At 57.1% G+C, this 12,249-nt stretch overlaps 1 protein-coding gene across 1 annotated transcript; it reads right to left on the bottom strand.

The window, feature by feature from the left end:
- Positions 1-1,088: 1,088 nt before the first annotated feature.
- Positions 1,089-3,803, bottom strand: sox8a (SRY-box transcription factor 8a). Its single transcript, XM_019873085.1, has 3 exons — positions 3,064-3,803; positions 2,532-2,797; positions 1,089-1,821 (listed from the first exon to the last, which is right to left on the bottom strand). The coding sequence occupies exons 1-3, from the start codon at positions 3,474-3,476 to the stop codon at positions 1,136-1,138; spliced, it is 1,365 nt and encodes a 454-aa protein (XP_019728644.1). The 5' UTR covers positions 3,477-3,803; the 3' UTR covers positions 1,089-1,135.
- Between the last annotated feature and the right edge of the window lie 8,446 nt (positions 3,804-12,249).

Raw genomic sequence — 12,249 nt, 5'->3', positions numbered from 1 at the left:
CCGGGAATCAGTCAGTAGCTCGCCCCAGGTCAAGATGACTCTGCATTTTTTGACCCAGCCAAACGGCCATTTTGTTCGCTTGCCCCCCCCACCCGCCCTCAAACTTTGCGTCAGAGTTGCGACACGGACGGGAATGAGGCCTGCGTGAAGGGTGACGTGACAAAAGGTGGGAGCGCCGCGCACGCTTCTCCCGCCCGGCACTGCCGTCATCTCATCATCTCGTATCGTCGCGACGAGAAGTTTCACGGCAAACACTCGCGAAGATCGACATCTTTCATCAACGGATTCTGAAAGCGGGCGCATTTGGAGCCGCGAAGCGCTTTGCTGGGCTGCGGGCGGAACGCCAGAGGTTCGGTGATGGCGATCTCTGCCAAAAACGTTTGCCTCGAAGGGAATTGCCGTCGGACAAAAACGCCAATTTGATTTCCAATGACATTCCGTGTCTGTCATGTTTCGGTTTGTGACCAACAGGTGGCACTGTGGGGCTTTTCCCTGCAGCTGCACACCTGTTGGTCGTTAGGTTAATTCGTGGCTCGAAAAGGACCCCCGGCCCGCCGACGACTCGTGGAGTTGCGTACTTTTCACTTTTCTCTATTTTCTGCGCCCGGCCGAAACGGCTCCCAGTGGCCCCCGCCGTGATGTCATTGCCACCGTTCTGGCGTGCGCTTAGCGCGCTAGCTAGCGAGCTGCACCTACGCCACCTCTTCCCTGGCTAGCAACACTTGCGAGGCAGCCGAGTGTCGCGCCGACGGCCGGTGCCTCACGTCACAGGGAACGAAATATGGCGGCCGCTCGACGACGTCGCGTCCGTTTGTCAGGAGGGGCTCGCTTGCAGCGGACCCCAAAACTCGGATTTTAATGCTGCGGTGGACCGCGAGCTCTCTGATGCAGCTGTTTTGTGGGAACTGTGTGAAAGAGGCTCGTGTTTCACCGCTAAGTGCATGCCATAAAAAAAAAAAAAGTACAGGCCACAGTAAGATTATACGTCCTCACGGAGGCACCACCAAGAATTCTCTCGGTGCGCAAAGTCAAGCGTTGCAAAGAAAGTGAGGATTTCCGAGAAAATCAGCAGGCACTTTTTTGTTGAGTTTTTTTTTGCTTGTCGCGCTTGACCGTGACGCATCCCCGCCGCCCGTTACGGTCGGGTCAGCGTGGTGTAGACGGGCTGTTCCCAGCCGGAGGCGGGGGGGCTGTGAGCGGGCGCCACGGTCAGGCCGTTGAGGATGGGGCTGCCGTAGGGCCGCCGGGGCGAGTGGAAGTACGGGTACTGGTAGAGGCCGGACGGGTAGCCCGAGTACGGGGCGTAGTAGCCGGAGCTCTGCAGGTCGTTGTAGTCGCACTGCGAGGCGGGGAAAGGGGCCGGCGAGGGGGCCACGCAGGCCTGGCCGTTGTAGGCGCCGTAGTCGGGGTGCGAGGGGGAGTGCTGGCTGTAGTGGCTCGGGCTCAGCTGCTCCGTTTTGATCTGGAGGCGGTGCTGGGACACCTCGGGGGCCGCCGCCGCCGCCGCGCTCTTGCGGTTCCACGCCGAGCCGCCGTAAGCGTAACAGCCCTGCTCCGAGGACAAGGCGGCGGCGGCGGAGGAGGACGGAGCGGCGCCGTGGCCGTTCAAGGGGAGGTACTGGTCGAACTCGTGCACGTCGAAGGCCTCCATGTTGCTGATGACGTCCGTGCTCAGCTCCGAGATGTCCACGTTGCTGAAGTCGATGTTCTGCCTGCCGCCGTCGGCCGGGCGGCGCCCCTGCTGCTTGGGGTCCTGCTTGGCGCCGTGCTGCGCCTCAGTTTTCGGGGTGGTGGGCGGTGTCGGCGGACCGTGGGGCTGGCCTGCAAAAGCCACAATCGCAATCAGAGAGCGCCGATGACCGCGGCCAACGACGGAGACGCGTTCTCCAAACGACCCAACCGAAAAGCTCGCCGACGCTCAATTACCGTTGAGCAACCACTCGCTGTTGTTTAGCGAGGTCAAAAACGACACCATCACACGGGAGGGACCGAAGGACTCGCCGACGTCACGGATTTGGATTCGGCGCCAAAGACAATCGGTCACGACACAAATCGGAAAATGATTCCTGTTGCGAGGCGGAAATCGGACCATTTGGAGCATCTGAAGTCAAACGCTGGCTCTGAACGATCCCTCCATGATGTCGAGGGCTGCGAATTCATTTGAGAATCGACGAGCTGTCGAACGGCCGATTAACGAGGACACATGTCGACCCGGTTCGGCATGGATTGGGGAAACCGCTGTCCGGCGCTGATTTATTTGATTGTATTTTTTTCCCGGGGACGTCAAATTACGACAGCGAGCTCCGCCCGCGTCGGCCGGCTCGGCGGTCTCGCGCGGCCTGCGCGCCTGCGATGCCGACGTGAGCGTGGAACTCGGACCGCTTCCCCCGCGTGAGCCCCAAATCTGCTTCGACCCAAATTTACGCCTTGCTCTACCAGTCGCAGCATTCTCGTCCGTTTTTGGGGCACCCATCCAGCGATCTAATTGCGACGAGAAGGCCCTCCATTGTTGTGGTGGAAAGGGGCCTGACCTGGATGTTCGGGATGGCGGTGCCCGTCGCCCATCCCGCCGAGTCCAGCCATCCCCGGCTCCGCTTTGTACATGTGATGATGAGGCTGCTGCTGCTGCTGCTGCTGCTGGGCGAGCTCGGCACCAGAGTCCGAGTCGCTGTGGCCCGGCTTGACGTTCTTCCGCCGCCTGGGTTGGTACTTGTAGTCCGGGTGGTCCTTCTTGTGCTGAACCCGCAGCCGCTCGGCCTCATCCACAAACGGCCTCTTTTCGCTCTCGGACAGCAAACTGTGAGGAAGAGACATCGTCTCGGTGACACCGTCCGCAATTGCAAACATGTCGGAAGTCGTCGAGCGGTCGGACGGCCGGCCGATGATCCGCGTTCTTTGGGCCCGGGACCGCAGCGCAAATGGGCCATGAAAATCGGTTGGCAAATTTGGGGCAAAAGTCGAATTGTGAATGGCGTGCCCGCCTCCGAGTCCGTTGCAGAACTCGACGTCGAGAGCGCGTGAGAGAGAGAGAGAGAGAGAGAAAAAAAAAGGGCCTTTTCTTACCGCCACAGTTTGCCGAGCGTCTTGCTGAGCTCGGCGTTGTGCAGGTGCGGGTACTGGTCGGCCAGCTTGCGACGCGCGGCCTGAGCCCAAACCATGAAGGCGTTCATGGGCCGCTTGACGTGCGGCTTGCTCTTGAGGGAGCCGCCGCCTCGCACCGGCACGGGCACCAGGGACCAGTCGTAGCCCTTGAGCACCTGCGACACGGCGTCCCGGATGCACGCCGGGAAGCGCTCGTCGTCCTCCGAGTCCAACTTCTTGCTCAAGCCGGCCAGCAGAGACGCGGCGCGGCCGTCGGAGCCGGCGGGCGACGACGGCGCGTCCGAGTCGGACTCGTCCTGGGACGCCGAGCTGCCGGTGCCCGCGGGGCTGCACGCCCGCTCGCACTTGTCGTGCTCCTCGCTCATCTTCAACATGGCTCCTCGGACCCGGAATTCGCCGAGCGACGAGAGCGACGAGGCTGCAGCGCGGGCGCGCGCCTTTTACGCACCGCGCGCTCTCCTCTCCTCTCCTCTCCTCTACTCTCCTCCCCCCGAAGCCCCCAAAATAAGATATTCCCAAAACGCACACGCGAACAAAAAGCGGACTCCTTCGTTAGCGTGCGTTGTTCTTCATGGCAGGCTGTAGCGACGGCGTCCGTCCGTGCTGGCTGCGCGCTCGACGTTTGCGCCGCTCGACTGTGCTCCCGAGCTTTGACGGCGTCACTCACTCCGCCTTCCGCCTGCCATTGGCCCGAAGCGACCCCCGAGCGCGCGCGCAGCCCCGGAACGGCCGTTTCCGTTCATTGGGCCCTTTGGTGGCTTGGCTCCACCCCGCCTTGGGCGTCGCGCCGTCACTGTGGTGCAGCTTCGCCGGCACCTTTGGACTGAATCGGAAGGGCCGGTCGTTTGTTCTGTTCACCAACGTGGCGTGGAAATGCAAACCAAGCCAATGTGCGCAGAATGAAAACGTGCTCGTTTCAAAAGAAGACACCGAGATCACAAATCTCGTCTCTATCTCCATCTATGAGGATGTTTGTATGTGTGCATGTTGGTGTGCCAGGGCAGGGGCAAGAGGGGGCCTGTTCCCCTCAAATAAACTACCCCCCCCCAAAAAAAACCCATCCTATTCCACATATTTTGAGTATCTCACGCCTCTCTCCTCCGCTCAGCTTCCTTCTGTCTTGCCGGTGACTATTTTTTCAGTTGATGTTTTGAGCCGCCTCACGGTCGCACGCAGCAGACCCGAGCGACTGTTGAGTCGTTCTTTCTCGGCGAATGTCCTTTGTTGGGGGGAACGCTCCCTTTTTTTGGCGCGGCGCCTGCGCTTCTGGCAGGTAGCGAGGCGAAGGACGCCGCTGGTTTGAATCACCGCGACGGCCGCCGCGGTGCCGGGCCCTCCCGTTGACCCTTCGCTCCCGCCCGCACCCGCCCACCGCGGCTCCCATTAAAACGCCATCATCGGCGCTTTTCCGGAGCGATTGGCAGTTTTATTTCAAGCTACGAGGCGGCGCGCGGCGGTGGAAAGGCCTCGTGAACGGGCTGAGGGGAAACAATTAGTCCAAAGTGTCTGAGGGTGCGTTTTTGGCCTTCAGCCACGTCCAAAGCATAAAAGAGCTCAAGTGCTTCCAGATTCTTGTCTGCCATTTCTCAAGTCTTTCTTTCTGGCGCAGGTTCCGTGCGCTCCTTTGAATGAGGAGGGATGAACACCAAGGATTTGGAAGCTGTGTTCGTAGCCGCCCGCCCGCTCGCTCGCTCGCCGGCTTTTCCTGCAGGAATCTGCCATCTGCGAAACGTCAGGTGTCTCCGTGGTGTCCTTTTTGGGGTTTTTTTTTTCCCCCCTCTGCCAAGCATGAAAGCGCGAGGGCGAAAGGCCCTCCCGTCCCCGCCGTGTGTTGCTTTGCTCGTCGTGCTGCCGTCCAGGAAACTGCAAAGTGGGGAAAGCCTCCAAATTGGAGGAGTGGATGGATTGCAAGGCCGCTCAGCGTCACGACAACCGTGCTCTTGCAAATATTCTTTCCACCTCAATCCTGTTTTGGTCGCGCGCTCGCTTTCTTCTTTCTTTGTTAATTAGTTTGGTCGTGCTCTTGCAAATATTCTTTCCACCTCAATCCTATTTGGTCGCGCACTCGCTTTCTTCGTTTTTGTTCATTTCGCCATCGGTCTCGAGACAGTTTGGTGGGTATTTGGTGTCTTTCTTCTTGTTTTTGCCCAGTTAGCTGGTTAGCGCTCCGCTTTTCACCGGTTGATTGGGAGGTGTCCAAACCTTTGGGTTGGAGGGCCGGATTTGAAATGTGTCAAAAGCCAGACAAGAAAGCAATTTGACATTTGTCGACTTGGCCGATGTCGACCGTTTTTTTTTTTTTTTTGTCACATTGAAGTTCGCGTTTGCCTTGGAGCTTGTCACTTGGGTGTTTTTATTTTTCCCTTTGGGCGCTGGGTCCCGTGGACTGTCTCTTAGTTAGCTGGCTAGCGTTGCGATATTTTTAGAGGGCGAGCCTGCTCGGCTCGGCTCCGCTCGGCTTCCATCCGCAAGCAGACGCAAAACGCAAAGGGCGACCCTCCCCAAGGTGTACCAAGATATCCCAAAGGAGCGTGGGCGCGTGTTTTCCATTCTCGCCAATCCACCAAACACGCCCCCCCCTCCCCACCCCCCACTTCCAAACTTGTCTCGCCGCCCTCTCATCCTCACAGCATATGCTCGGAATAAAACTTGCGCTATGCTGTTGCTGTTTTTTGTTGTTTTTTTTCCTTCTGGTATCGGCATCACGGCCGCCTTTGTTTGTGCGGCACGTAGCGACGTGTGGCGGCAAGTGGAGCCCGGAAAACGCCAAGGCGTCGGCGGGGTTTGCTCATTTTCTCACAAGTTGATTGGACTGGGAATTCTTTGATTGACACGTCATGTCACGATGCGAGGTGGCGGTGGGCCCCAAAAAGCAGGTTGTACTTGAAGAAGTGTATTGATAAAACACAGAAAACTAAATCCAAAACAAACAAAAGTCAGAAGAACAAAACAAATTCAAAGTAGCAAACAAAAACCACGACTGAAGCTGTAAACTGACGGTCACCAAAACATGATGGAGAACATAACAGACAAACATGACAGCTCCAACAAAGAAACAAACACCGAGCCGACACCGAGCGGTCGTGCCGGGAGTCCTTTTCAAGCAATAACGACCAACAGGTGTGCAGCTGCAGGGAGAGCCCTACAGTGCCACCTGTTGGTCACAAACCAAAACACGACACGTCAAGCATTTTTCACGACAAGCGTAGCAAATAATTTGGTCACTGGCCTTGAGACGGGAGGAAGAGCTGTCGGTTTGACGCCGTTGCACTCAGTCCGCACGCATTTTCGCGTACTGAACCTTGGCGGAGGCCGAAGGGTCTTGGCAAAGGGGAGCCGCTCATGGCATCAGATATCGATTGGTCAACAAGACCCCGTTTGAGTGTGAAACGTCTTCGGTGTGCTGAGTTCAGCGCGCCAAACATCGAAATATATTCATGCTTGTGTTTTTCTTCAGTAGATTTTTTTAACATGACAAACTGTATACAAGTGCTCCATAATATTTCAAATGCAGGTCATGATGATTTTTGTTTTCCTCAATCCTGACATTTTTTTTCCCCATTTGGTATTTGCATTTGTTGTATGTCACATTTAGTTAAAAAAAAATCACTTGTAACTTGTGACTTTGAAAACGTTACAACATGCATCGTGTTATTTCTTGTATCGATTTTATTGTTTTCAAATATTAATCAAGACTGGTGAGACTTTCATTGGAAAAAAAAAAAAGGCTCCCAACTTCATGTCAATCCAGCCCGATTTCAAATTGCTGCCATTTTAAGCGCCGCGGCAGCGGCCGAGAGCGCAAAACTCGGGCGCTTGCGTGTGCCCGCTTGCCGCTCTCCTGCCGATTCCCCGGCCGCCGCCCCGAGCGTCAAAATAAGGAAGTGTGGCCTTTCGTCGAGTTGCCGATGCGAATCTCACTTCACCATTCTTCAACGGATGACCCGGGGGGGCCGCGCAGGCGACAGCACCAACGGGTTTTTCAGGTTGCGCTCACGCGGCACGGGAGTTCGCGTGGCGTGGGGGGCGGGCGGGCGGGCGGGCCCGCCGGGACCACGTGCAATGGCTTGAGTAGCGTGAAGGGCTTCGAGAGTTTCAGTCAACGCAGCAAAAGCCGACCTCTTCGTTCCCGGGGGGGGTTGACAAGTACTGTGACAAGGAAGACGCCTGCTGGAAAAAGAAATGTGAACCACTCCGCCAACATAAACCGAGACCAAAAGGGTGAAGTGCAGTACATCCTGGACCGGTGATGACAAATGTCACGGGATGAAAGAATACGTGGAGGAGGAATCCGTCCCGCCGCTGCCGTCAGCGATGTGAAGCCCCACACCAGCAAATGGCTCAAGCCGGGAGCGACCGCTCTCTATTGAAGCACATTTATCAAAGAGCTCAAGAAACGGTCTTCGCCTGCTGTCAGCTCCGCGAATCGCTACCCTTGCTGACTGACGGCCAAATGTGGAGCGCAGCCTGGAGAAGAAGAGCGCATGAGGTTGGGGGTCCAATCGACCCCACGCGCAGCGCAGTAAACGTCGCCGTGTGAACCGCGACTCCAGTTGACTGAGGTCACTCCGCATCCCTCACGCGCCCACGGACAATTGATACTGCGCGCTCGCTAGAAGAAACGCGGCGATGTGAACCACTAGCGGACAGAGCGAAAGGCGGGGTACACCTTGGAGCACTGAGCAAGTATTTTCAGATCCTGACCCCCCCCTGCACCCCCCCTTCCCATTTTAGGTGAACATGCGCATTCATGAGCGGCGTGTTTTTATGGGCCTTTTTCCACCCCGCGTCTTCTCGGGCGCGCACCTTCCCTCCTCCTCCTCCTCCTCCTCCAGCGCCGCCGTCTGTGCATCTCGCGGCCGCAGTCGCATGCGTGCGCCTCGGGAAGATGACAAAGAGCCGTTTTGTGAGGCGGGATGCAGCTGCTGAAATCTGACGAGATCCAGCTGAAGAGAGAAGGGAGCAGGTGGGTCAACAAGCCCGCTCGGGCCGTTCCCACAATATCAGGCTGCGGCACTCGGGCCCTCCGGCACCACCCCGAACACCCACCCCGCCCGGCAAACATCGGCCCGCGTCAAAAGTGTTTGACGGACTGGCAGTGGCGTGACGTCACGGCAACGCCGCTCCGCAATGGAAAAATATAGTGTTGGAGGCGCTTTGCGCCGCTGCAGCCAGACTCCCCTTGATGTTTAGCATTTGATTAGCCTTTCGTGGTTTGGTGAGGTTGGGCCGAGTCGCGCCGTCAGCCGCTGTCGTTGACGAAAGAGAAGAGCCACTCAAGTTCCCGTTCACGCAAAAGCTGTTTGACCTTTTGCATTTTTCTTTCTTTTTTGCCCCCTGACCGTGCCGACGGCGAGCCGGGCTGTGCTCTTCAAGCCAAGATACGTGCGGACGGTATTGCGCAAAGTGCGATTAACAGAAAAAAAAAAATCCTTTCCCCCTTCCAGTCACACCTCAGTCTGCCATGAAAGCTCCCCGGTCATTGCAACGCGTCGCCGCGGCACACTCGGACCGCGTTCGGTCACGTCTTCGGCGCGGAGGCCGGCGTCGGTGTCGCGGATGGGACGCGCTCCTCTTCGGTGTGTGACAGAAGCCGTCGGGAAGACATGCAAACGAGCCGACCCGAGTGTCGGCAAACGGGGAAGTCCAGCGCCTCGCTGTTAACGGTCATATCGGCGCCCGTCATTTCCCCGTTTGTCCGCCAACCGCGGCGGAACGCCAACACCGATAGACATCCTCCGCTTTGCATCCCAACAGCCGCCCGGCCGAGCGGCCGGGCGGGCCGCACGCGGGGCCCCGGATGCTATTTGTCTATGCAAACGCGGCCGCTCTGACTCTTCGCCGTGCAGATGTTTGGCAAGGAAAATAAGATGCAAAAACCCGTGCTTTGCATTTTACAGCGGACTTGCTGGCTTTTTGTGGTGGGGGGGGTTGTTTTTTTTTTTGGTTTTGCTTAGGCCGTGCCTGACTTTTTCCTTTTGACTTTTGCACACCAGGACAAATGTTTGCATCGCGTTTGCTCGCTATATGCTCACGGACGCTTCGGGAGGTTGAAGAATCCCCTTTTGCTTCACTACTGTGAAAAGCCAAAGTTGGTGACAGAAGGTCATGGCGGGCAATTGAAGGAGGCAGAGGAGTGAAAACACTTTCATCGTTTGGAGAGTCTGTCCACAGATTCTCTTTTCACTTGAATGTGGAGCCGGCTAGGAGTATTTTTTATTTTTCTCTCTTTCGGGCCGGCTGGCGGGGCGCTAACTTAACATGAGCGAACCTGAAACAAGACTCCAACGTGACTGGCTCATGCTGGCGTGGCGGCAGCCGTCGCCGAAACAGGCTGGCTCTCATCATTACACGTTCGCGTGCGGTGGAGAAGTCGGGCTCCAGTCAAGCTTTGCTAGCGGGTTGAAAACGGCCAACTCCCTCTTTAAGCCCGGGCTATCGACTCGATGATTCAAGAAGACACCCCGACCACGAGTCATCAACGGGACGAGTCCGGAATACGGCGGAATCGCAATACGGGACGAGAGCGCAAGAAAACGGTGACGGGAAGAAGCCGGTTGTAGGTGTGCCGTTCGGATAGCGTGTCGGGAGCGCGGCGCTGCGCCCGCCCGTGGCGAGGGCCCGGCTTATCGCCGGACGGCGGCGACCCTCGGGCCCGGAGATTCCTCCTGGTCGCGGGCCGGAAGGGGCCGAACCCGCCTGAAAAGGCCCGGACCGCTTCCTCGAGAACTCCGAAGGAGCAGAGTCATCCGAAGAGAGCCGCGTGCGGACGGAGAATTCCTTGGATTATTCCCACGCCTTGACGGCCACCGCTCCTTGGGTCTTTCCCCGACACACCTTTCTCTCGCTCCCCTTTGGACTTCAAACTGTTTTGCGGAGTTTTTGTTGTGAAGTCATCTATCTCTCTGCCGATTGACGGGTGGATTTATCGCGTCCTGGCTCATGTGGGACTCCTTGGCTTTTAAACACCGTCATTAATATTTCGGCGAAAGGTCAACAGTGAGACTTGGTTTGAGGCCGTCAAAGCAATGTTTTTCAAGCTCCTTTTTGGTCTGTGTTGAGTTAGCGACCGTGAGGGCTCCCCCCAGAAAAAAATTCCCAAAGCTGATGTCATGGTCTTTTTCTTTCGCCGGCAATCGTGATGACTCACAATGGGAATCATCTGTGTTGGCGGAAAACGGTTGGACAAGATCAAAACAACCCTGCGGCAATCCCGCAGAAAAAAAAAAAATCAAATATCCACATTGGCCAGCAAAGGAAAAATGCCATTCTATCAAATGGTTCAATGGTAAACGAAGTCTACGGAGGCACGTTGACGCGGTGTGTGAGGGTTTCCTGTTTAGTTTGAAGGAATTGACCGGAAGGTCCGGCATCCCGCGCCGCAGCAATTCAGGATGGACGTATTTATCGCTCTGCCGGCTCCCATTTGAAGTCCCTCCTCATTGGGCTGCGCTAAGCTCGCCTTAGCTCATGCTAAGATAGTTTGTCCCTGGGGTCCGGCGCTTGTCTTTTCTTACATCGGGAAGGAGGCACCTTCACATCAAAGGTGCGGCAAAGGTGAGGAAAGGCGACTTTCCCAAGAGGCCCCCGCATCTCGGGCCGCTGCCGAATCCTTCCCCAAAGTCGTGCGGCGGAACTGCAAGTGAGCCCCGACGGGACACCGTGCTTCCGAAACAGTGAAAATGAAAATGGCGACTCGGCCTTTCAGCCAACTCTCCGACCTGCCCGCTTTCCTTCCTCCTCGTGTCTTATGAGTCATTGGTTGGGAACAGCGTCTCCGCCGAGATTCTTCGCTTCCCCGCTTGTTGTTGACCAAGGGCGAGGTTGTTCTCCGGCCTCCTTTTGCCGGACCACACAGCGCGCGTGTGCAATTGGGCTCCGCGGACGCACCTCGAGTTTCACGCGGGACACTTTGCGGGCTGCCGAAAACGAAGCGCCGAGCGGCCCTCGTGGGGCTCTCCGAACATTATTCGCGTGAGGCTAGCGTGGCGCCAAGTCGCCAGAAAGCTTTCGCTTCGCGCCGGAATAGCTTGCAGGCTAGTCGGGAGCACCGTGCGCATGAGTCAAAAGCGTGACTTGCCCATTTTTACAAGCGATCGAAAACGGGCGTCGCCGAGCGAATGAAAGCAAAGCTTTTCATGGTTGATTGACGGTCAAAGCGATGGCGGAAGGATAACGTCGAGCGACCCGGCTGGCGTCGGGGCCACCTTCTCGCCATGGCCTTTGCGGGCCAGCTTGTCAGCCCAAAGTTTTCTGAGCCGCCGGTCCGAGAGGGCTCATTGCTTCCCAAGGGAGCCGCCTCGCCTCCTCGGGCTGCTGCTCGGAGGGCCGAGTTTTTCCTTGTTAGGTGGTCAAAATCTGTTCTCGCTGCATTTTGGGCTCCCTTGGGCGTGCGCGACGATGCCACTGGGAGCGTCGAACAGATGCTTTCCAAAAGGCCGCGTTCCCCAAACAGGATGTAAGCGTCGATGCGTAGGCCCGCCGCTCCGTGGGCTGCCGGAGTCCCTTCCGCGTCTGCGGGGCGGGGTCTTCCTCCTGGAGGAGCTTTTGCCTCCGTCCCCTCTTGCTGTATCCCCCGCAAACAAGTTTTCGCGGCACTAGGAACTCTGTCCGACGCGGTGGCAGAAATCCCGGCCATGAATCCGGGCTCCAACCACGGTTGACTTTGGTATCCTCGCTCGCCGCCGTTTTCTGACACGGGTGTTTCGTTGGGCCCAGTAAATGAGAACGAGAGTGATGGAAAATAGGCCCCGCCTTCGGCATCGGGTGTCAGCCGATCACTTTCCTTCATGAGGAAACCACCCGCCGTGGATCCACTCTGGGTGGTTGAATTGGTACCACGCGCTACGTACTTTGAAAACATTGGTCGCTCACGTGCAAGCGCTCTTTCGGCAAGATCGTGTGGTGTCCTGCCACGTGAATTTCCTCTCGGGAAAGAAAAGAAAATGTGGAGATACATGCTAGTCATTGGCCAACAATGATGCGCATCACGTCAACATATGCAAACACCGACACTGGAATTGATATTGGGGAGGAGACGCCCCCCTCCCCTTCCAAAAAAAAAACCACAACAACAACAACAACAAATGTGTCATATGCCGGGCTGCTTGGGGGCGTCCATTTTGGCATTAGCCGAATCCCATTTGG

Source organism: Hippocampus comes, unplaced genomic scaffold (genome assembly GCF_001891065.2).
Source record: "Hippocampus comes isolate QL1 unplaced genomic scaffold, H_comes_QL1_v1.1 scaffold522, whole genome shotgun sequence".
Lineage (NCBI taxonomy): Eukaryota > Metazoa > Chordata > Actinopteri > Syngnathiformes > Syngnathidae > Hippocampus > Hippocampus comes.
This window is presented reverse-complemented; position numbering and strand designations above follow the sequence as displayed.

Coding starts and splice junctions, on each gene's coding strand:
- sox8a (XM_019873085.1), bottom strand. CDS start 3,476: ATGTTGAAGATGAGCGAGGAGCACGACAAGTGCGAGCGGGCGTGCAGC. Junction 2,798..3,063: donor ACGCTCGGCAAACTGTGGCG/GTAAGAAAAGGC, acceptor TCTTCCTCACAG/TTTGCTGTCCGAGAGCGAAA. Junction 1,822..2,531: donor CCGCCATCCCGAACATCCAG/GTCAGGCCCCTT, acceptor TGGCTTTTGCAG/GCCAGCCCCACGGTCCGCCG.